General features: G+C 39.9%; 1 protein-coding gene across 5 annotated transcripts in view; it reads right to left on the bottom strand.

Moving 5' to 3' along the window:
- Window positions 1–966: 966 nt before the first annotated feature.
- The window catches only part of MAPK8 (mitogen-activated protein kinase 8), a 46,072-nt gene continuing 21,161 nt past the window's right edge, over window positions 967–25,877 (bottom strand). The window contains exons 2-12 of one of the 5 annotated variants that reach the window (XM_074154917.1): window positions 21,805–21,971; window positions 19,044–19,173; window positions 17,992–18,050; window positions 17,729–17,867; window positions 13,776–13,941; window positions 8,242–8,313; window positions 6,426–6,608; window positions 5,492–5,616; window positions 4,455–4,518; window positions 2,945–3,022; window positions 967–1,936 (exon numbers count right to left, since the gene is read on the bottom strand). In XM_074154917.1, coding sequence (XP_074011018.1) covers window positions 1,920–1,936; window positions 2,945–3,022; window positions 4,455–4,518; window positions 5,492–5,616; window positions 6,426–6,608; window positions 8,242–8,313; window positions 13,776–13,941; window positions 17,729–17,867; window positions 17,992–18,050; window positions 19,044–19,173; window positions 21,805–21,926 — 1,155 coding nt within the window. In that variant the 5' untranslated portion in view covers window positions 21,927–21,971 and the 3' untranslated portion in view covers window positions 967–1,919. Of the gene's footprint in view, window positions 1,937–2,944; window positions 3,023–4,454; window positions 4,519–5,491; window positions 5,617–6,425; window positions 6,609–8,241; window positions 8,314–8,697; window positions 8,770–13,775; window positions 13,942–17,728; window positions 17,868–17,991; window positions 18,051–19,043; window positions 19,174–21,804; window positions 21,972–25,877 lie in introns of those variants that run through there. The other 4 variants (XM_074154915.1, XM_074154916.1, XM_074154913.1 and 1 more) reach the window with 4 other exon arrangements.

Consider the following 25,877-nt stretch of genomic DNA (forward strand, 5'->3'; position numbering starts at 1 on the left):
AAAGACACGTCAGACAGCGCAAGCAAAGATTTTCTGCAAAGACAAATTTTTTTCCTCTATCAATTAGAACTTCAAAAAGACACTTATTTAACCCAAGGAGCAGAAGGAACCACACTGAAGAGCATCAGTCATCCCGATGACCTCTGTAGCCAGGTCTGTTATTTACTCATGCTCTGCGCCTGGCAAGGCTTCTGCACTTTTTAATGCTCATTTTTGTGAGCGTTACTGATTTAAATTCCTCTTCACATTCTAATTCACTACACAAAATATGCATCTACACAAGGCAATCAATTATACAGCCTAGCTTCACTAAAAATCTGCATTTTTCCAAAGGAATAAATTCTGAATGATTGTTTAACTCATACATAAACTTAAGTCAGTTATACATAAATCATTCTGTAAATATAAAATGTAAACAGTTAAAATACTTCTGTGAGGAGCAGCACCATTTCACGTGACTATTTAGTAACTGTTCTATATATTTCAATATATCTTTTGTTTAAAAAGTGTATTGAAACCTGGAGCTTCAGTGCTGAAAACTACTGAATATTTATGACTTCAAATGAACCATTATTAAGATTTCTGCTACACTGGTCTCGTGGTGAAATGAAAGAGATAAATATTAATTTATCCAGCACTATTTCTCCCTCCTTTGGATGGCAGATATTGCTCGCTTGATGCTTTAGCTACAGAAATCCTGAGGTTCTCCTACCACTTCATGGTTTTTAGCAATCAGTTACTTTTGGTGGAGGAACAGGTGAAGTTTTGCCCCTATTGCATTCACATCATCCCCTCTTCTGCCCAAAAAAGCACTCGCCTTAATACACAAAAACGAGTAAAGAAACAAAACTCCCAAGAAGCAGGTATTACAGGAAAGTACAGCTACAGCAGATTGGCTTTCCCTCTTGGCAGCCTCCACATCCTGGAAACACTTGGTTTCGTGTGTACAAAAACAGGCTACAAGCTAGAAGTAAACAGTTTATTTGCATGGCAATGTATTATTCATGAAGTATCCTCGCGTTTTATGGCGATCACGAGATTTGGCAGGTCACAGCGCTGCAGAAAACATGGCGCTATTTCGTGAGGCTGGAGATTGCTGCAGCTTTGAAGATACGCTTTGCTTTGAGTTCATAAAACCGTTCAGGATGAGGTTACTTTGCAAAGGATTGTAGACTGTTTCTCTAAAAAAAGAAATATATATAAATATCACTCATCGTTGCTTTTGCTGAAGTATTATAGGCAAGTGGCCAAAATAAAAGAGGGTTTTGTTGAGTGCCAGCACCACAGTAGCGCGCCCAAAACTACCCAGAGCTGGCTGCACTCAATTCTCTCCCCCTCCACCTGGACATGGACGTATGACCGAGCATAAAACTTTGAAGGATTTCATGAACAAAACATCTGGAATAAATTCTAATTAAAAAAAAAAAAAAAAAAAATTGAAAACCTAGAAAATCTTAAATAATTCGTTCTATGGTAATGACCACAACATACGTGCTTCGATAAAACAAATCTTACAAATTCAGTAAAAAAAGATCAGCAGCATAATAGTAAAGCAAATATGCAGATTTTAAAACCACAATAAAAATTATCAGGTTTAATATTTTACAGGTAATTACAGCAAAAAAAGTGGCTGCTTTTAACACAACTTACAGTTTAAAATTACAGCACTTTATGATGAATTCTACCATTATTTTTGAAAAAACACTCAAAAATACCACCAAATTTTAAAGGTGCCCTATTAATGACTAAAAGGCCCCCCCTCCCACCCCCCAAAAGCCCAAGTAGTCATCTACAGCAGCCCAGCGGGCCCGCGGAGGTCTCTAGGCTGCTGTCTGTGTCGGAGGCCAATGTTGGATCCGTGGACATTGAAGACACGTCGTTGACGGATGAGGATGAGGATGGGTGCTGAGAGCCGTTGATCATTGCTGCACCTGTGCTATGAGAAACAAAACAGCAAATCAGTTGCAGACACGGTCGCAGGGTTCGGTCCTTGCATTAGTCTGTCTCTTCCTAAAAGTCACCCCTTTCCCCTCTTCCGGCAAGTCTGAAGAGACGTGTCTCCATCCATCATCAAAGTAAATAAAACACACAGGTATTTAACGTGGGGCTTAACGAAGGGTACGTCAAGAACCACAGAACTCACATGGTCAAATTACAAATTACCGGTTTTGACACCGGTCAAATGAGAGCAAGTGCTAATGGCTGAAGGGTAAAAATCCCAAACACCCTACAAAACCTTCAGACCCAAAGCTTGACTATATCTACACATTTTGATAAAGAAAGAAGGAGCCTGGGGTTTTTTTTCCCCATCAGATCCCTCCTCTCCAGGCTGGGAAACAGATGGTGTCCAGCTGGGAAACGGCCACATCGAATCCCTTCAATCTCAGAAACACAGTGACTTCTCCTGAGTCCGGACCTCAGCGAGCTCTGAGCAGAGACAGCAACACCCCTCCATCATTTTTCAGGAGCGCAGACGGAGCCCTATCAACAGTCAGTTAACGGGCACGTTTTGCTCCAGAATCCAGCAACAGTTTCTGAAAGCGTTCCCTAATTTTCCAACCTAGAAATCCTGTTTCATTCCTTAATAAATGGCAGCAGCCGTTATATCTTTAACTGAAACTGTACCAGCTACACGTTACAGCTCTAACCAGATTACGGCAACAGGGTACCGGTACATACCAAGATGGTTCTTGAGGACTGAAATGAATGAAGCATCAATTACACAGGGACATTAACAAAGGAATTTGCCAGATTAATAAAAAGAGATGTTACCCCCATATATTCCGTTCAAATAAGCAACACCTCCAAGAGAATTCAAGAGGTTATTGGTCATTTAAGAGCCATATTTTTGAGTTAGGCTACTCTTGGATGTCTTGAACAGCTTTACTCCCTCCTGACCTACAACTCAATGTCACTCTGGTACCGTGCTTTTATTGTAACCAACCTAAAGGGGCTGGCTGTCCACGTATAACCCCGTTCTTGGTTCTCTCCTCCAGGTCCATGACTTCCTTGTATATCAACTCTGAAAATGTAGAGAAGGGAAGGCAAAAAAATGAATGTGCAAACTGATTGATTGGATCAATAACACATCTCCCATTAGAACGTATTACTGTTCAGAATTGGAATCATAGAATTGCCCAGGTTGGAAGGGAACTTTGAGATCATCTAGACCAACCCATCAACCTAACTCTGACAAAAAACCATCACTAAACCATGTCTCTAAGCACCACGTCTGCCCGTCTTCTAAATACCTCCAGGGATGGTGCCTCAACCACTTCCCTGGACAGCCCATTCCAAGGCTTAACAACCCTTTCAGTGTAAAAATTAGTTTTGAAAACAGGTTGTAGGCTACAGAGCGACTGGATATAAGTATGTACAATTCTCTTCTGCTGGAGCTACAACGAGAGAACACACTGACATTGTCCTAAGACTCTCTGGTCCAGGCTCCTTGGGGACCAGAGGTTAAACTGAGTCTGAATGACCACTCGGTTTTTATCTCTACCAAAGAAGCCATTGATAAACTCGATCCGCAGTCGTCAAAGGACCAGGCAGGAACAAGCCCCGAGAGCACTACCATCCTCCCAACATATATTTGCCACTAAATTTCCTCAGCAACAACATCTAAAGGTCCAGATCACCACGAAATGCAATACAATGTTGGCATTAAGCAGCCACTCCAAATGAAAGCAGCAACTTTATCTTCCAGTTACAGAAGTTCCTCATCCTGAAACAGCTTAGAAGGGCTTGGAACACGAACGAATCACACACTTCGGGTACCACCCAGAAGGTTTTTAAGACTAACGGCAGCTTCTTACCCAGAAAAGACGTCAGATGTGAATCTACACAAGTAACAACAGAAGAAAAGGACTAAACATGTTAAACGCAACTCATAAGAACTGTCAGAATATTACCCCTTATCTGTCTCTGGAAAACCAATGCAGTGTACAAACAGTGTGGAAGAAAAAAAGCATTTAAGAATTGTAACTTCAAGGGCTGTGGGAGTCTCAGAAGTAAACTCCATATTGCTGGAAATACCCTCAGCATATCTGCTTCCAAAGGAAGATAACTTCACTTGGAAGGAGGATGGTAAAAGAATTTCCACGATTCTCCCTGTCTCTGCCTTTACAATTAAAACTCGGTTTCTAACAGAAAGCAATGTAAGTGTGTTAGTACTAGATTTTACTGACTTGTGTCCATTACCAGCCAACACAATAAAAATGTCAGAAATGATTCATGAAAGATTTTCCCTGTTTTTTTTGCCCCGCGGATAAAAACATCACACAGTACAAGTCTGATGTCCTACTACGACCCGTTCCACGCCTCAATCCCCACCACTTTCTTAGGATCCTATGGCCGAAAACCATCAGCGTTGCTCAGATGAACCTTAAGAACAGTAATCGTTGCGATACAGCCTACTCCCAAAAGTCTTATTATACTTAAAATGCCCTCCTTACCTTTCCATTCCTCTATCGTGTGCTCCCTCTCATCTAACTGCTTATCCGGTATCTTTGGTGGAGGCTGAAAAACAAAACTAACTCATGATAAAGCAATCCAAAGGGATACAAAACCAGAAGAAATCAAAAATGAAAGTAAGCACTCAGAATATGAACCCAATTTTTAAATACTCTATTTAGATGGTCAAATATTCTCTCATTCTTGGACTTGGCCTATTTTCTAGATGCTGCTACAGGTTTTAAGGGTAGGGTCTTCTGATTAACAGATTTGCTTACATTACTGTAATAATTAAAATAGAGTCTGGTAAAAAGCTCCTAAGCACAGCAGTTCCTAAGCCCAAGAAGACCTTTTTACCTACTTACTGTTAATTACTAAATTTTCCCCTGTAGCTATTACAGATCAGCAAAAATTCTAATTGCACCATTTACATCAAGCATCTTTTCCTATTCTTCGTGGCTTATCACCAACCACCTTTCTTTTTAAAAAAATGACACATTTCTCATAAGCTGAAATTATCCTGAAATTAATTTAAAAAAGAATATTTCACTTAATCTCTTTTGTTGACTAATGGTAATAATTGAAAGCTCAATATCTCATACTCAGATTTTCCTGAAACACTTATTTTCTAGTTTAAGAGTACCATCAATTGGTATAACTGATGAAAATATTTCTCTCACCCAGAAGTAAATACCTCACAATCCTATAACTTGCAATCAAACCACACTGAAACAACTGAAGTTTGATAAATTAGAACCCTACGTAGAAGATTTCAGATGCATTACTACGTGTCCAGGAGATTGTATGTAATTATACACGAACACACACACAGATACGGGTACTTCAGTTTGTGCCCATTCTTCACACTATTTCTGATAAACATGTCTATTGATGTCAATAAAAGTGATTATGGGTCAGTTAAGCTTCTAGTGAAATGTGTAGATCGTGGAATAATCTTCTTCCCAGCAGTGACACTGAGGATCACAGGTTTGCTTTAGTGCGGTACCTCCCTACTCAGAGACCCAAAACAAGAACTTACAGCTTCTGCTTCTGATGGGTCATACCAAACGTTGATGTACGGGTGCTGCAGGGCTTCGTCCACAGAGATTCTTTTAGAAGCGTCTATAACCAGCATTTTTGATAACAAATCCCTTGCTTGACTTGCTGCAAAAGTGGAATTTTCTATTTAGACTAGTGCCACATACGGTGCACATAACACAGCATTTCAAAGCTCGTAAGAGGAGGAGACCCAGAGCAAACAAATTCCAGTTTAATATCTCTGCAACCCTCACAAGATTTGGCGTTTAGGAAAGCGGTCCGTTTGGTGGGAAAAATAATTGAAGATAATAACATGGGTGGGAAAGGGGCTGGATATGTCTCACTGTGTATTTTCAACACGCAGTGTCCCTTGGTGTGACACCTCCAGGTGAAATACAGCTCAGCTCTACAGCCTTCTCCGGAACAGCAGCGGGCAAGGACCTGCTGCCCCCCTTACAGTTTATGGGGATAAAACCGTCACAGACTGTTAGTCACAGAAAATGTGGTGACTCCACTGAGCAGGCGACTTTTAGAACCAGTAAGTTATTTCAGTAACTACAGGGTATCTATGTATTATGAATATAAACCCTTTATTTTCATCCCTAGAGAAAGAAGATCTGCTCTGCCCACACAACCTCCACTGCACCCTCCCCCTACTCTTCTCTAAATCATGTTGGCCTCTGGCATCGAGAGGAATATATTTATTTATTTTTCTTTATAAAGGTAACTCCAGAACAGGAGCTGTTTCAGAGAATATGAGAGAGCGGAGGTAATCACACACCAGCACCGTCACCCATTCCCGTGATATAAACAGCACAATATTTAAACTCTTAGCGGGATGATTTTACAGTGAACAAACCCAAGACATATTTCTGTTCAATACATCACAGTCTTAAAACTTTCAAAATATACAACACATGGAAGACAGACCTTACCTTTAAGCTTATTGTGTTCAGAGTCAGCTGGAAAAAGGACATCTGGAAAGAGTTTTTCAAAACTATATCCAGCATATTTAGGTCTGTTCTCCACGTAAGTCCGGACCGTAGGCTGTAATTTCTTCATGAATTCGGGGCAGGGGGTTCCTAGCTGCTCTATGACTTTATTCCATTGATCAATATCTAAGGTTACGCAGCTAAGAAAAACACCATGTCTAATTTTCAGCCAGAAAGTTACGTTAAAACCAGATGAAATAAGCAACAGAGAGAAAACACAGAAAATCGTAATAAAACACCAAGTTCATCATCACTAATTAGGACTACCTCCTTAGGGAAAACAGTGGAACAAAGCAAGACTATGATAGCATAGTCAAGGCAACATGTATTTTACTCAAAATCATAATTAACTGGCAAAGGATATACTTCTGAGGAACAGAGAAAATTGAAGAGACTCACAAAATGTATTAAATGAATTTAAATAAAGGCATTGTCTGGGCTCTGGAGAAGAACTCACCTCCTGACCTCAACACATGTTGACAGAGGGGACACGAAGGATGAAATGTTGGCCCGAACGGGCCAGTGACAATTTTGGATGCAGAAGTTAAAGAGTTTCACAGCGTAAGGAACACCTTAATTGAAAAGTTTACACGAGTAAAGGGGAGATTGAACTGACCAGTTCACGGCAGAAGAATTTAAAATGTGTTACTGCAAAAAAAAAGGCAACGTTTGCCTCAGGAATTCCCAGTTGCAGATGATTTGATACTGGGAGAGAGCTCAGATGAAGTTTTATATACACTTTGCTCATTCCTATATTCTCCCCAACGTCTTATTTTCAGCTCCCGTCAAAGACTGGACACTGGGGTACCTAAACCTGGAGTCGGATGTAGCAGGTCCCCTCTTATGTTCTTAAAACTTAAAAGCAAACCTTTCTATAAGGATTTTCAAGCTCTACGGTGCTTTAGTACAGGCCTGGGAGAAAAAAAAAATCTAAAAAACCTGAAAGCATCTAAAAAACCGGAGTGTAACTATTAGGAAAACAAATCAGATGCCGAACTCCAATTAGATCCACTAATTTAAGGGACGACCCAGAGGTTTCAGCTCAATTTGCCTGGAGCAGAGACTTTCTCTGAAGCATGGACAGATGCCACCACGCTGTCAATGGGACAGAAAGAAGCACCGGATATTTCTGAAGGCTCTTTGCAGCATCGTTTCTACGTACAAAAATTAAAACTCCAGAGGGTAACTAACGAAGCTGGTTAGGAATTTTTTGTAGACCTTTTGTAGACATTTCCTATAAAATGTTAAGAACAATAACTGCTAACACGCTCGGGTACCAAACAAGATTAGTAAGTTATTACACAAAAATGATCTCCAAAGCAAAAATCAATGCATGTGAACCAGTAAAACACCACCTAAACAACAACAACAAAATAAATAACCTGTCTGAAATGTGACAACATCCAAAAGCAATGGATAGACACTATATTAAATTGAAAAAGAAAAAAGAAAAAAGAGAGGGGAAAAAAAGGAAAAAGGAAAAAGCAAAAATAAGCCCGTTTGCCCAAGTGGTATTTTGTTGTGTAGTGTTAGTCTCTAACGACAGTCAGACACACGGATGCTGCGCTGTGGCTTTGCTTTAAATGGTACAACCGTAGACATTTTTGCAGCTTCCTGGATCCAAAATAATCAACTTGCAAACTGTATTTTTGAAAAGGCAGTTTAAAAATCCAGTATTTTAAAAATTAGAACCACCTTAATCGGGGAACTGTATCTTTTGACCTTTTACGACTACACGCCAGGCCAAAGGTAAGGATACGATCTGTACCAGGAAATAAAACACCACCTTTGATCATTTCGCCCATGATGCACCCAACTGACCAAATGTCAACTGAAAACAAAATGCAATGGTATTAACATAAAAGATAGTTACCAAAATAAAGCAAACGAAAATATCTCGAGACACACACAGAGACACACATGAAGTGACCATAAAAAGCGTGTGTAATGGGAATGAGTGAAGGTGAAGGTGACGGTGAGCTACCTACAGGACCAGCAGAGACTATGTCCTACTGCTAGGTGCAGCCTGAATATAAATGAAGTTCTTCGTTATTTTTTTTTTTAGCGTATCACAAGAAAAATCCATCTTCATTTAATAAAAAAAAAATAAATAAAAAAATAAAGATTGTACAATATGCATTTTCATGACACAACATCAATAAAAAGGTTAATCACTTCCTGAGCCATTCGACCTGCTGCAGCAGCACAAGGATACAGTCCCTTCCTGGAAAGAGGATTTTGTGGCAAACCATTTCGCCCATAATGCACCCCACAGACCATAAATCCACTATGTTTGTAGCACAAAAAGAAGGAAAAGCAAAGCAAACGGTCATTTAAAATTAAAAGAAGCATAACATGACTGCATCCTATAAACTGCAGAGACAGCACAGGAAGAGGAGCGAGTCTTTATATTAATCAATGCAAACACTTGAAAATACACCGTATATAAGGATTAGCTTTTAACTGTCTCAAATACAAGGCAGAAAAACATCCTTTTGTTTAATATAGTGCTAAAGCGAGAGCTGGAGCAGAGAGAGAGAGACACACACGAATCAAATAACGCCCTTCTCCAAGCTCCGAGGAGCAGCGGACTGGGCTGGAGCACCAAAAATAACTTTATTTCTTGAAAGTGATTCCATTGTGGTTGTAGGAATAATTTTAAAAGTAGTAAAATGACCTTTGAAAATATTGCACATCTAAACAGTTTATACTTTTAGGAGGAGAAATAATGGGCTATTACACAGGAATTAAAATTAGCCACCGCGTATTTCCTAAAAGTCAGATTACCGTGCATCTCTCTTTCCCTTTAAGTAAAAAGCAAACACAATCAGTAAAAGATCACTTAGAATTTTAGAGGATCAGTTAATGACAATATTAGTATGCTCCTAAAAGATTTTCAGTTAAAATTATTTGCTTAAAAAGTATTTCTCCAGTTATGCTGAAATAACATCTTATACAAAAGAAAAACTCAAAAGCGAATTTTTTTGGGTATGAAATACACATTTTTCTGCATTACCTTAAAATAAATGACTCAGAAGCCATACTCGAAGCTGCACAAGTTTACTTTGTACAGGTATGCCAATTGCTTTGGTGGTTGCTTTCAGAGATACTGTTAACTCTGTACCCAAAAGTTTCCTTCCAAGTTAATAATGAAATCGGATTATTACAAATACTTTGAAAGTCAAACGTGACACTGGAATTTCAATTAAGCAGATAAGAAGGGGATTTAAATGAGAACAATTGTATACTAAAAATCACACGTAAAAGTTCTGAAGGAGCTCAACAACGTCAAGCAAACAAGGTTGCTTCTTATTGAAAATATTCCTTCCCCTTTGTTTACAAGTTCCTCTAAAATAGCATCTAAATCATATGATAGGAGACCATAGTTGTGCATATTAATAGGTCAAAATTAAGGGCCTGGTTCATTTAAAAAAATTACTGTCAACATATTACAATTAGTGGTTTTCTTCTTTAAAAACTCTTTTCAAATACTTAAGAAAAGTGCATATTCTTTGCCTTAGAGACCCAAAGATTTGAAGCCAAGTTTTGCATTTGACTTTATTTTAAAGAAAGTTCTGAATGTTGACTTTTTCACCTGCAAAACAATCTGCTGCCATCACAACCCAAGATATACCCAAATCTGCTGTAATTAGTTTGTGTCCAACACGAGGTAAGCATGGAGGAGCCCGGGCAGAGAAATAACGTGAGTCAATGAATGATCTTCAGGCCTCAGACGGCAAATTACCTCCGAGGCCAAGAAAACCACTGGAAACCACTCTGCTTTTTCCTCTACAAAACCAAACTTGTGATGTTTGGGGACGTTTGGATTTGCCATTTTCATTAACCAAACAAAACCTGTCTATTTATAGGTCTCTAACTTTTTAATGAAGCCGGATTAACTTGGCCACTGAGGACTGCTCCTGTGAATACTTCTATAAAAGACTGAGTAAAATCTCATTACAGATTTGAAAAATTTTTTTTAAAAAATCCACTGCTTGTCACACAGAGTGTATTTTACTCTTAAAACCCTGTTTGGAGTTAACTCACTATTTTCTATAGTTCTAAGAGAAAAAATTTCTTGAGTTGGCAAGGCCTGGTCTCATAATATACCCAACTGTGCTTTAGCTCCTTTAGTATCAAAACCTATGTAGAAGTTAAGCCTATAATCAGTCTGTCTGGGATACTTTCAAGTTTTAAAACAATTAAAGATTTCATACGTACTCGGTATAGCACCAAAAGAATCCTATTCTGCTGTATGTATCTCGGACATCAAAACATACATTGGGATCCTCCCACCTAAGCTCAGCAGGGCACTGGAATGGCAGATGACCATGTTCAATTAAACTAAATGTTAATGTTAACCATTAGTTAGCTGCCAGTTTTGAATATTTAACTCTAAATAAGTTAATTTTTAATTTAACTGTGGGTTTAAAGGGCTACAATAGGCCTGAGTGCAAGAGGGGAGGACCGCGGGCAGCCCATGGTTCTTACGGGGAGTGCATCCTCCATCCCTGCCCCGGGAGGGACCCATCAGGCGGCCATGGAGAAGAGTAACAGTTGATATAAATAGCCTTTTAATGACAACAGTTCATATGGAAATGCATACGCAAGGCTGTCTTCTGACTCAGTCAGCACGCAGATTCATTTTACGTTCTCTAAAAGTGCCATTCTCAACACAACAACCACGTATTCGGCTTTGAGAAGATGAGAGAGTTTTTCATATGAAATTTAATTGTTATTTATACTCTGCTGCACAACACAAGTCACGCTGGCTCAGGGAACAGGATTGTCACTTGTATGACAGGGTGATCTAGAAAACAATCTATTCAACTCCCATAATAACTTAAGCAACGTTTCACTGGAAAGAACGTTTCACACTTTTGCAACTCAAAATTACTTAATATTTAAGAAAAAAACGTAAACTGGGCAAGCTGAGTCAGAAAACTCATGACTTGCGTTGTATGAATTCGTTCTGTAAGGCAGCTGCATGACTCGAGCACAGCTTTAGGTTCTTTTATCTAGTGTCTCTCAACTGGCCAATGTAAAGTCTTGGGGGAAAAAAGGAAAGACAAACTGAAATATATTCTTTTTACTGAGCTTTAGCAGTTAAAAAAATAACTTTAAGCTTCCTCCACTCAACCTCTGATTTCTGAATTATGGGAAAAACCGCCAACCATGGAGGCGGTTTGAAGGACTGTACATCCTCTCATGGACACCAACAATCCACACAAATAAAAACCACAGCCTTGCAAAAAAGACCTATTCCTTGGAGCTGCCTTCTTTCATTGCCAACACCAATAGAGGTGGTTATTATAGAATCATAGAATGGTTCAGGTTGGAAGGGACCATAAAGATCATCGAGTTCCAACCCCCCTGCCCTGGGCAGGGACACCTCCCACCAGACCAGGTTGCTCAAAGCCCAATCCAGCCTGGTCTTGAACACCTCCAGGGATGGGGCAGCCACAGCTTCCCTGGGCAACCTCTTCCAGTGTCTCACCACCCTCACAGCAAAGAATTTCTTCCCAATATCTCATCTAAATCTCCCCTCTTTCAGTTTAAAGCCATTACCCCTCGTCCTGTTGCTTCACTCCCGATCAAGAGTCCCACCCCATCTCTCCAGTAGCCCCTTCAGGTACTGGAAGGGGCTATAAGGTCTCCTCAGAACCTTCTCCAGGTTTCTCTTGGCTTTTATAAATGACAACAAAGTCACCTCTCTCTGCACACAGCAGCTCTTGTTTACCCACAGCGTGAAGTCACTCGCCGTAAGGGGATGCTGTCCCTGGGGGAGTTTGAAGAGTATGAAGACTCCCGAGGAGCAGAGCAGCCCTGGTGGGGTTGGTGACGTGGGGAGCCATCCCTCACATTGACAGGAGATGGCTAACAAAGCCTCAAGCACGATGGATCTGCTGGGCCTTCCTTGAGGACTAATCAATAGGGGGTTTTAAATCCCTTCAGTGAAGGGTGGCCGCTGCGCCTGTCCGAGGTGGGACCACCAGGTGAGCTGAGCTGAGCCCACCACAGTGACAGTGGACCCATGAAATGGCAACAGAACTGGGGCAGCTACAATGGAACTGCAGGAACAACACGTTCCTTTGGTTTCCTAAAGGATCCCAGCTGTTTCATTCAGAAGTCGCAACATACTTGATCCTGTGTGAAGGTACTTTCAGATCATCTAGACCAACCATCAACCTAACTGATAAAAACCATCACTAAACCATATCTCTAAGCACCACGTCTGCCTGTCTTTTAAATACCTCCAGGGATGGTGACTCCACCCCTTCCCTGGGCAGACCATTCCAATGTTTAATAACCCTTTCAGTGTAGAAATTTTTCCTGATATCTATCCTAAACCCTGCCTGGTGCAACTTGAGGCTGTTTCCTCTCATCCCGTCGTCTGTTCCTTGGGAGAAGAGACCGACCCCCACCTCCCTAAACCCTCCTTTCAGGGAGTTGTAGAGAATTTTTTGTAGTATTTTAGAATCATAGAATCATAGAATCATCTAGGTTGGAAGAGACCCTTGGGATCATCGAGTCCAACCATCTACCCTACACTACAAAGTTCTCCCCTATACCATATCTTGTAGAAGAGATTGAGGAGGGCTGCAGAGCGAGTATAGAGGAGGGAAATGTACACAAGCAAGAGGGACAATGTAAACCAATTTCCTTGGAATTCGTCACGGACCTCAAAGAATCTATGATGCTTCATGACAGTACTCTCGGCACTCTTCTCTCAAGCATATTACTGACTTTCTTCAGCAACATTAATTAAGAACTTAGTGCGACAGGTTTAAAGCAGGCCAGTGTTAATAAAAAGTAATGTCACAGTAGGTAGTTGTAGCTTGTTTGTTCCTCAGTAGCCTTTAAGTTCCCTACATCCTGAAAGGTTTATATTCAATATAGTTAGTTAAACTTTAAATTTAGGACACGTATTTACTGATTAATTACAATTTACATCCTCATCAAGAATAAAGTCAGGTGAAAGTGTATCAAGGTACAGACCACACATTAAGAAAATATATTTCCAGTTCTTCCAGGTTGAATCTTAATCTATTTAATTTTTTAAACAAACAAGGCCCTCAATTTCTTCTCCTATTAAATGCAAACATTTCTAATGGGTTGAGTTGAATAAACAAATTGGTGTATCCAGAATCTGCATTTTGGTCACAAGGCTAATTTATAAGATTTCTACAGCTTGAAAAAAAAAACAAAAAACACATTAACATGTAAAATGTGGTGCGCCAAACAAAAAAAAAAATAATAAAGCTATGCCAAAGAAAGACTATATTTGCTGACCGTTTTCTTTGTATCCCATCCCTAGGATGACCTCTGGTGCTCTGTAGTAACGAGTCACTACATAAGGCGTCATCATAAAACTAGTTCCTGCAGTTCTGGCCAGTCCAAAGTCAAGAATCTTCAAAGTGCAGTCTGACTTTACTACTATATTACTGGGCTTTAAATCCTTTAAAAAGAAACATCATATATGACCACTAAGACAAGCACAAAGCACTCCGTGGTTCACATTTTTAAAAGATAATACTGCCAACATTAAACCCCACATTTACAAGTAGGTCATTGCTGTAACTGCAGTTTCTTTTCCCCCTGCATTAATTCATGTGCATTCAGCAGACATCAGAATTAATTCCCTTATTGTGCTTGTATATAGCAAATTAAAGAAGGAAAATACAACAACCAGCGTTACAAGGTACGTTAGCAATGTCCGAAATAAATCGAGGTTAGTAAGAAATGTTAGCTCTGAGGAAAGGGCTAGAAACTGCTCACTGGAACAACAGTTATTACTGCGATGCAGAACACAAGTAACAGGACAATGGCTGAAACCATTTGATGCAATAATCATCTCAATACAAGAATTATTAAAATTATAACACGAATGTAAAAAGCAAAAGGTTTCTTTGCCAGCTGAGGCTGCATTACCTCCTTTGAACCAATGCAGATGTTTCTCTGAACAGGAAGGAAATCCCTACCTTCACACAGATTTCGTTTCCCATTTAGGATTTAGTTTTATATATAATTTCAGTGACCAAACCCAAAAGGGCCACCATTGAACAACTGCCAGAAATTATCACAATCATTAAATTGGAGTGGAGAATGCCCTGATACAGCTTCGGAGCATCTTAGTTAGAAACTTAGTCACTTGAACCCTAAAACCGCATTGACAATAGTGGCTTTACAACACCGACGTGTACGGACGGTACCCGGGCATCGCCGGTCGTTATTTCAGGAGGATCTTAACACACACCTGAATGTCACAGAGCAAATATTGCAAACAGAGCACCTTTGCCATCATAAAATCATTCGCAGCGCACGGGCCGGCGTAGATAAGGCTCGGATCCTTTCTGCCTATGTTCTGCTGAGATTAATGAGAGAAAAACCCGAAAGGTGGCAGCGTTTGAGCTGCAGGCATCTGATAAGTAGCCCCATCTTTCTCCGTTTCATAAAGACTTAGAAGTGGCTATCTGCAAAATATATGTAGTTTCCATTTGTACTTGTACGGCTTTTGGAAAACTCCTCAGAAAGCTGAGAAAGACACATTAAAGGGAGAGGAAACCACAAAAAAAAGAGTTCCGGAACAATAGAATTTTAATGGATAATTAGAAGTTCTGCATACTTACATATTCACACACGCGCTTCCAAATCACACACACAAGGACTCTGCAGACAACTTTGGCTTAAAAGATCCTCAAATGCTACCAAGGAATTTGAGTATTGTAAGGCATTCCAGCTATTTAATATGCATGTTTCAGATTCTGCTAGAATCCTGTTATTATTAGCTTCATTTTTGCACACTTCTAATTATTTGGAGGATGTTGATTGCAGAATCCTAGGTGAATGCTCATAGTATTAACTATATTAATCCTCCCCAAAGCTGCAGGATTAACACTGAAAATGTTAAAGAGAGCTTCTCTTTGCAAAACAAAAATCACTACGAGGACAAAATGCAAAAGCGTACAGAGCACTGTCCATCCTTAATTTCTGAGCATCATGTAGTTGTCATGAAGCCCAGGAACATGCTGTAATTTGGAATCCACAACTGTCCTTCAAAATGATGGAGGCGAGAGGTGACTTACACTGCATCCAAATTCACGCAGAACCAATACCTCTGATGTTTTAAATCAACAAGGACTCTAAAGCTCCTCTAAGGGCGAGCAAGTTAGTTCGGCTGTATAAATAGATCCAGAACTTATAGCAGAAGATATCTCACCTAATCTTAAAAATGTAACATGTCTGTGCCTAAAAATCAGAGATAATTCATGGCCATCCCCCCATTACCCAGACAGGGAGGGAGAGGGCATCTCTGGAGGGTAACTTGTGGCTTCTACGAGTTTTTCCCTTTCTAAAGAAAGATTTGTGTGAAGGGCTTCCATAATTAGGCACCTTTGTTAAGTGCTCAAAAATCAGTCAGAATCCAGTGTTTCAGAGCCTCCATGCAAGACTAACAAGACATTTTCTGTCTTTCAGCAAGTCAGTGAGGCACAACCCTGCCACGCCGGTCACTCACCCTCCTCACGTTGTGAAATATAAATGAACACTTGCTTCTACACTTGCTGGGAACTCCAGCTCTGCGAAGTGTTTTGAACAAAGTAATGTTCATTTGCCAACATCTGCTAAAGGCAGGGTAAAGCTATAACCCAATCTTTACCAACATCAAATCTTTATCCACTGATGTGGCAGCTAAATAAGCTCCCTACAACTTTTAGGTGAATTTGCCTGAAATTCTTCTGTGTTTGATCTCTGCCTTGTTCCGTGCCTCTAGTTTGCTATGAAAAACCCCACTTATTTCTATGGCAGGCAGTACCCAGTGCTACAGGCACATATACACAGATCGTTGTCATTTCAGTCATTCAGCAAGCTGTGAAAACATCACTGGGATGCTGAGATTATCGCAGCTGTGTTAGAAACTGAAGATCCCAGTTAAAATCCATGTGAAACTACCAACACCAAAAATGGTTAAGGCTCTAGAGGACACTGAAGAAGCACATTGGATTCATCGCCAGGTAGCTCCACGGGCAGCCACAGTGGTCCAGACTATGTTTAAGGAATAACCAGTTTCAACAAAGTAATCAGCTTTAGACATTAATGAGGGTGATGCTGAAAGCCCAGAAGAGTGATATAAAGAGTTGCCGTTGCAGCCACAAGGTCCATATGAAATACGCCCCTTTTCCAGCACACCTTCCTTGCCTCCTGAGGTTTTGTTTGTCTCGTTCCAGAGAGAAACAGGATTTTGATGCCTTGAAGTACCCAGGCATCAAGCACGTGGAAGGTAAATGATGCAAATATTTTGCCTGAACATACTTAATCTCCTAGCAAAGCCTGAGAAGCAGCTGTCAGCTGAAAATCTGCCATGAAGACATGCAAGGGAAATCTATCTGCTCACGTCCTTCAAAAGCATTCGTGCATGTATAAGTTACTATTTACATAGCAATTGTATCTATAGTCTCTGTGGAATAGGTTATCCCGGTACTTCATATAACTGCACAACACGAAGCATTTCAAAGACTTCACCAGTATTTACAGAGGCAGGAATTCTACCCTCAAATCTGCCTTTACTCCTGCCCAACAACTACCTGAGCAGTTACCTCTTTTCTATAAATACATGAACATTTACACTTATCCATGACTTCTCCAGGCTCAGTAGTTTGATGCCACTTCACGGGACTACAAACGATAAGATATTTAACTTGAACAGGCAACCTTAAATTCAGAATTTCTTGACTGGATTGCAACACACACACACGCTGTTTAACGAGCAATAACCAGCTTTGCCTGCGGGCAGGCTGAGCGAATGCTTTGTGACACACAGGGGTATGAAAGTTTATCTGGAGACTGCAGCTATTTATTCATTACTCTGCTAGTAAAAGAGCAGAAATAAAACAGACAGTTCTTTCAAAAGATGGGATTTCAGGTTTGGTCACCAAAACAATAAAGGCAGAGATGCTTTCAGATATTCCTTCCCGCCATGACTACTAAAATAAACATTATATAGAATTAGAGGAGGTAATGTAACTCACTGCAAAAATCTTTATTTGCTCTGTGCAGATTATTATCACGTCATTCAAAAGGTTAATTCCACAGTTACAGTGGAAAAAGGTGTGACAATTTCTTAACAGCTTTCTCTGTCTGCCTGTGGGACGGGCTATGGATCACCCTTTGTGCTCCTATTTCTGAATCAAATACTCAAGGTAAAACCAGGTGCAATGCCAAATATACACAGTTAAAAGTTCACTTACCCTGTGTATAATTCCAGCTGAATGGAGATGTTTTATACCACACAGCATTTGATAAAGAAGATAGGACATTCGTTCATGGTCTAGCTCCATCTGAATCACTTGGCAGAGATTTGCATCCATAAGCTCCATCACTATATAGCTTATGAAGAAAAAAACGCCACAATAATAATCAGATAATGCTGCTATTTTATTGTATCCTTTCCCTTGTTCATCTTTCTGTGTGAATATTTTTTAAATTAATTCTCAATTCAAATCAGACTTACACGTCTTGAAATTCTTCCAGGGATTTTTGTGGTGTGAACACATTCAGGAGGCCAATTATCTGTAGGAAGGGGAAGAGGAAGTATTAACTACACCAACTGCACCACAGCAATAGCAAAGCTGCAAAGTCAACATTTCACAACTGATACCTAGTATTTGGATGTGAACCTCCCGGTACACACTGAAGCTCAGGATGCTCAGATGCTTGACCAGATCCAACATGCTAATAATTTAGATGCTAATGATTTTAGGAGGAAGATCTTTCCTCCACAAATCACATCATCTAAAGACACTCTGTGTGCATTAACAAGATGATATTCAAACCTTAAAACCTAAGGAAGTTGGTCAGTCTTCCCCTGCCCTCCTACTTTCAATTTGAAGAGAACTGGAGTTTTATTGCATCTGAGGAAAAATAAAATTAAAAACTGACAATGACTATTTAAGAGATACCACTTTGCCATTGACAGAGGCAAAGCAATAACTCCATCCAAAGAGAAGAACATTCTTGGAGCTGCTTCAGGACGTTTCCCAGTTGCTAAGAATGGATGGGATGTGCAGAAACAGGTCTAGCTACTACTCACTGAGAGTCAGTGAGGTCTGAAAAGTTTATCACCGTACAAATGATGCTATTAGGTAAAAGCTCCTTCAGAGGATCCACATATAAACCATCTCTGTCTTAGAAAAAATACACAATTTCCCCAAGTAGCTAAAAGAGAGAGCTACAGCCTTTTTGCTCCTATTTGTCTAGCAGCAGCAACAGAAACAAGGATGCACTTATGACTCATGGTATTTTTATTTGCCAGCTGCCTGTAAAGTGTAGTAATGTAACACTCACTCCCTGCCTGAGTTAAGGGGATATTTAAAGATTGGGCAGGTATTAAAACCAGTCAATAATAGCTCTTCTGAAAGATCCTTCTGTACTTATCATGGAGACACAACCATGCAATGAAAATCTCTACAGAGGATGCCACCCTCTGAAGTCACTTTTAAGACTTTTACAAGGAATAATCTTCTGGTTAAGTCTTTAATATGTAAAGTAGGGCGCCGCACTCACATTTTTGTGATTAACGCACTTCATGAGAACAAGCTCTCTGTAGGCTCTTTTCGCGTGGGTTTGGTTCTGAAACGGTCGGCTTAACTTCTTGATTGCAACGTTTCGTTCCAGGATGGCATCGTAAGCTGCGCTGTAATTAAAAATAACATCAGCACCATCTCAGTGTCAAGGTCCTCTAAGCTGTGGCAGTTGCTATTTTTTTCAGATATTTTGTATCACGCCTGCAGATAACCCAAATTTCCAGTATTATTCAGCTTTAGGGAGTGTAATAGCAAAGTGTCCTCGTATGCTATTCAAAATTTAGATTCAAAATTTAGAAATATTTCCCAGCTTCATAGTACTGACACACAACGATCTCCAAAAAATAACGCAGGATCTCTGCTTCGTAAAATATCTTACTGAAGATACTGAGTTCTTGCCACTCAAGAACAGACTGTCTAAAAAAGATCCAAAACACTTCAAACATAAAAAGCACATCAATTTTATGTAAAATCCTCACACTGGGAGGGAGGGAGAAGGAGAGAAGAAAAGTAGGTTATATAAAGGTCCTGTGCTTTCACTTATGCAGTTGCTTAATACCCTCATGACAATGACAGCACCAATGTCAAGATAAAACACACAAACAATGTTAGGAAAGCTTTGACTTCTCGATGTTGCTGGCTTTTACTTGGGAAAAAGGAGTAACATTTTGTTTGCAGACTAATGTGAGATCGTCATATGGTTCAGTGTCACGGGCTGTTTAACTGATGGAGACTGTTCCTGGGGACAATTCCCAAACGTGTCACATTTCCACTACAGGAAGGCACAGATTTTGTTTCCTGTAAGAGGTAATGCTACAGCTGACGACAGGCTCCCTCAGGAAATATTTATCAGTTACTAAATATACTGTTTTCTTGTCTCTTATCAGGAATGGTACTCAAATCTAACACAGAACATCTGCCAGTAAATGCTGAGCATCTACTAAATCCAATTAGCTACTTTAAAAAGCATATTGTCTATATAGTATGTAGGCTTAAATGATATTTTTAAAATGTATTTATTTTTTTACATCATCAAAACCTCTAGGCACTTCCAAGAAAGAAAAAATAAGAAACAACACATACTGGTAACCTTTTTTGGCTTACATTTTCCACTATCCAGAATTTCCTCCACGTACTCCCCTGACACAAGGAATATCTTATGGAAGAGCAGCAAAGAGCTGGCCAGAAAAGACTGGGCCAACATGGGACTCCTGTACCAGTGTCTAAACTTCTGCATCACCAGTACATACCGGTAGCCTTAGAGTCGGTTTCAGTATTAGATAACGGTTGAGCCTTTTGGCCACCAACTTAATATTCCATCAGTTGGATCAGCTTTTACAAAAAAACACAAAACAAAAAATGGAACAAAAACCCCAACCCAAATGACAAGAATTATACCCTGTCTCCTCCAGACATGGGCAAGATTTAACCACATGAGCACTCCAGTCCTTCTCGGAGTAATCAGAGGGGTTTAACTAAAAAGGCTTCAATTACCACGAGCAGCAATTACGGTATGACACCAGAGTAATTACACAATCAGGTTTTGGATCCCAACTCTGGGAGGGGCAGCAAGTTTGGAAAACAGGCTGGAATGAGGACAGTAATAACATCTGAAGCTTTTGCAGGCCTTTCTGTAGCAACTAAATGAAATCAAATCAAACAACTGCCTGTGTCCTCGTTATACTAACACACAAACAAAATTCAGATCAGTTTTGCTGCTGCTGCTACTTCCAGACCAAATAATCTTAGTGCCAGAGGTTGCCACTTCAAAAGAAACTCTTTCTAGACTACTGGCCTTCAAATTTTCACTTGCACTAAGCACAGTTTTATAATTAACCCAGCTAAAACACACATACAAATTAACCCCCCCCTATTCCACACATTCTCTAAACACTGATCAAGACAAGACCAAGGCAGTAAGGAGGTTACAGGGAGAAGTGTTTGAGAAGATTATGTTTTCCCTACCTTTCTCTTCCTTGGTGTTTCTTTTGTATTTTTATGTCCCTGGCTGGCATCTTAACAGTTACAATAAGTTGGAAAATCTGCGAGTTCCTGGGCTATCCAGATTCCTCCTGAACATTCAAAAAAACTGGCAAGAAGCTGAAACCAACGTTTCTCTGTGGGGCAGTGTCACTGCAGAGGAAGCAGTGCCTCCAAGCAGCTCGTTGTCACCAATCTTAAATCAGTCGGACACTCTTCAGTCCACACAGCAGATTTTTTATTCAAAGAATTATACTGTCAGGTCCTATTTTCCTAAACTGCATCAGGTATTTATGTATTACAGTGACGGTCAGCATCACAAACGCTCACTAACCAGTGTCAGGGACTACTTAGATGATGGAACTAAGGGAAAGAGGCCCCTGACAAGCCATTTCAAGCATTTACAAGCAGCCAATATTATATAGAGTATTTCTGGCTTTTGTTTCACTGTGAGCAGTGTGGCTTAGGATTAGTTTGGTTCCTTTTTCCAGCCCTCCCCTCCCCTCAATTAATTGATGGGACTCGGCACAGCCAGCTGCATTTGCCCAGAAGGGCATCGGTTTGGAAGCAGGAAAGGACACAAGGCAAAAACCAGGAGCAACGGCCCTTGCTGGGAAAAAACAGCCAACAATTACTATTGTCGCTTTGCACATAAAAGGTAGTTCTCCACACTCCTTCTCAGCAGCAAACAACAATTAAAGGACTCCAAAAATTCTATTAAGGAAACCTAAAAGTACATCCAAATTTTAAAGGAACCTTACCATACTATCCCTTGTGCTCCTGATCCTATGGGCTTTAAGTTTTGATACCGTTTCAATACGGTGAAAGTAGAATCTCCGATTTCAACGCTGTAGAAGTTGTTGTCACGCTTGCTTCTGCTCATGGCGGCAACTTAGGTAGGTCACTTCATCCAAATTTTCCTTCTGGCCTGTAAAGAAATAAAAATTGAAACACTTAAGATTTCTCAACTGTATGTAATCTGACAAACAGCAGAATTCTTTATAATATGCAGAAGACACTTCCCAAATAAGTCCCATATGCAAAAAGATGTTATTTTTGATGTCTGCAGGAATGAGACAGCATGTGCCTGAAACGTTTTCAAAATTTTGGAATATTTCAGAAATATCTGTCACCGATATGGAAACACATACAGTCACTAGGCCAGAAAAGGAAAACTGGCCTCGTCAGAGTTCTCCCACATGAGCTCTTATGAATAAAAATAACGATAAGGGAAAGAGAAAACGAGAGTAAGAAAAAAGGATGTATATTCCACCAAACCCCCCTCATATTAAAAAAAAAGGAAAGGCAGTATCTCAATGCATGTGTCCACAGGACAAAAAAATAAAACAGCGCGGTGGCTTTTACTGTGTAATTTCCTGTTTCTTTGATGTTAACTGTGCACTTTCAATTTTCTCCTTACACGGGGTTTGGGCGTAGCTGTAATAGATGTTTAGTAGCACAAATTCCTGTTTGACCAGAAGAAGACATTTCTTCAAGACCAACAGCACGTTGTCTCCCTTCGTTGCTAATTTAAGGAACATTCTCCTATATTATTCTCGGCTTCCATATGCCACGACACTACGCATTTGTTAAATTTTGAACAAGCTTTGGAAACGCAAACGGTGTAAATGTGGCCTCCACAAATAATGACAAATGTTGTACAAGTCAAATTCTTTTAAGAATCTGTGAACTTCCCAAATTCCACTTTTGGCTAGCTAACCTGCAGTCATTTCAGCTACACCGGTGCAATAAAAAGCACTCTAAAAAAGTTCTAAAAAGGACACATTTTTAACTATTTGGTATATTATAACGTAAAAATACACTACCTTAATTGGCATTTATCCCAAAAGAAACGTCTATTAAACAAGCTCCTTTTCCAAAATACTGTCAAAAAACCCGAGTCTCTCTCACAAAGCCTGAACTAAATACCGAAGGAGCTTGTATCGGTGTATTGGCAGAACTGGTAAAGGCTCCCTTCTCCAGTTGACAGGGCAGGAATAACCGCACAAGAACTGCTGCCCAACACAAGAAAAACCTGCTACAAGCTGAGGACCCAGACTGTAAAGGGCAGCTCTCTGGGGTGGAGGGAAGCTCAGTGGTGGAAGCCAAAAAGCCCAATTTCCTAGCAATACATGACAGTATTCCCAGCTCTTTATTCCCCATCCCTTTTATCACTACGTCTTTGGACTTTGCCTCTTTCTCAATGCTTTTTTCACAGATGTACTCCGACAAAGTTCTAGAATAAAGATGCCCAACAAATACATAATGATAAAAAACCCCCTCTGAATTAGGAAAGAGAAAACTTGTTGTGAAAAGTATGAAATTGGCCAAAGAAATTTTTGAATGAAGACAATAATTCACACAATCCTGTATCTCTTCATCATCAGCTGAGGAAAAAAAAAAAACAACAAACTACTGAGTTTATCCACTAAAGCTGTATTAAGACATAGTGACATCGAACAATGCAGGATTATTAGCCGGAACAGCTCAGTCGACAGAGCTCTGCTGCTTGGTATCAGCATCAAGATAATGAAAGTTTAATACTTCACTTTGGATAATTCCTCAGAAACAAAAGCAGGAAGGACCCCTCCTCTCTATCCACAGTTTTCAGATTAACGATAACACCTCCCCACTTAAAGGCCAATATTTTGAATAGCCAAAGTCAAGTGTTTAAATGAATTTTCTTTCAATATGGTAAATCTCAGAGGATCAAAGGGTGAAACAAAGCAAGTATAGCTTAAGAAAAGATCTTGAGAGACGATATTCTCTTAGAAAAGAATTCCTTTATATGAACAGATTTACATATATACCATACGTGGTATTATTACCAAGCAAATATTGCCTTAAAGCTTTGTCATTAGTTACATGTTCAATACTGTAAAATGTGCTTGGCAATACATACTGAAAAACTAATCATTTTATAATTCATAATAGTATTTTAGTATATAGCAGCATATAAAAGAAATTCTTGCTTATTTTTACTCAGGTAAAAAAAGAATTCTCTGTGTAATCTTTCTATAATAAAGCTTTTAGTCCTTTCTGAATACATTAGCTTTGCAGTCACCCAAGTCACCCATGGTTTAATTATAATTGGTTACTTAAAAAAGAGTGAGCTAAGTGTTTCAGGGACATGACTCAGTGACAGTCAGATATAATTAAATGTGCCTCTACCCTGTTGAAAAAATCCCCAACTGATGTCAGTCATGAGACTTAGAACTTAAAATTAAAAAAAAAAACCAAAAAAAACAAATCCCAAAAAACCAAAACCCATTTAGTATAGAATAAAGTAATAAAATGTAAAAAAACCATCACATTCTATAAAAGCACTATCAGATTATGGTTTAAGAGGCTTTCCCTGCCACTGGACTCTTTAAAATGTTGTTAAAAAACACGGCATATATTTCATCTCAATATTTTTTAACAGCCTAAAATACACTGTATGCTTCTACTAAGACTTTAAAAACCTCAGTCTTCTAGTTGCTGGTGGATCTATTTAACTCTTTGCAAAATAAATCACAAAGTTTCAGTGAACGCTTCCCCCTTAGTCATGACTTGTGAAGTGATTCCTCCTTATCAGAGATGTTCCTCTACCAGCGGTGGGTATTGGGTAAGAGATCTCATCTACCCGGACCATGCCCCAAACACCCCACCGCTACCTTGGCCTTGACCCACACCACTATTTGGCAATATTTCCAAGTCATAGGAAACGAGTAAAGACTAAGACTGGGGAGACGGGTTTTGCAGTGCAGAGATTGCTTTTGCAGGAACTAACTACAGGAGGAAGCGAGTAAACAGGAACAGCCCCGCTCTTACATACAGCAAAGCCAAACTTCTGCACTTTCTGTAAGGCACTGTTTCAGGGAAAGGACTGCTTTCCGAAAAAAAAAAAATTAAAGAACTTCTGAGAAACTCCAAGTCAAAGTGCAATGCACAAGTAAAAGGGGTCAAAACACCGAAGAAAAACAAATAGTCAGATACAACTGGGAAGGTTTGGTACCTCAATATACATTTGCACAGAGCAGCCCAGGAGCTCCACTCAAAATTTAATGTTTTATCTTTTACAAACTAATATATGTAGAGTCTTGTATCCCAACGTGCACCAAAAAAAAAAAAAAAAAGTCTACTTTGGATTAGGATATTCTTGTTTACCGTTACTCAAGAGTATTGACAGCCAGCACAGCTCAAAACAGGAGAAGGATGAAGATACAAACAGGTTAGCTCAACACAGACATTGGGCTGTTGCCCAACTGACTTAAAAACAAGCCCGAAAAATCTTCATGTAGCTGAACATATGCTTGAGCACATGCAACTGGAATCGTAGGAGCTGGTTCCTTTCCCATTATCCGTGAGGTCTGTTCCTATAAACTTCACATGAGATTGAAGTGTAGGGTTATAATCATGGTCGAAGCAGAGAAAGAATTCAAAGCATCCCAGACCAAGTGATAGGATAGAAAAATGAAACCAATTAAACAGTGATAGCGAGAGAGAAGAGTGGATAAATGAGGAAGGAGGGAGAGGCATCCTGGAGTGAGGAAGGAGGAGCACCTCCACTTGAATCTAAATTATCATTCCTTTTTCTGCAGCCCCATGTGCTGTTCATCAAAAATTATCAGCTTCTGCTGTGTCAGCGAGAGGTACAGACTATTTCTTCATTTTAAATGCATTTCATAGAATCATAGAATGGTTTGGGCTGAAAGGGACCTTAAAGACCACCTCATTGCAACCCCCTGCCATGGGCAGGGACACCTCCCACCAGACCAGGTTGCTCAAAGCCCCATCCAACCTGGCCTTGAACCCCTCCAGGGATGGGGCAGCCACAGCTTCTCCGGCTGTT

The sequence above is a fragment of the Numenius arquata genome, chromosome 10 (genome assembly GCF_964106895.1).
Source record: "Numenius arquata chromosome 10, bNumArq3.hap1.1, whole genome shotgun sequence".
NCBI lineage: Eukaryota > Metazoa > Chordata > Aves > Charadriiformes > Scolopacidae > Numenius > Numenius arquata.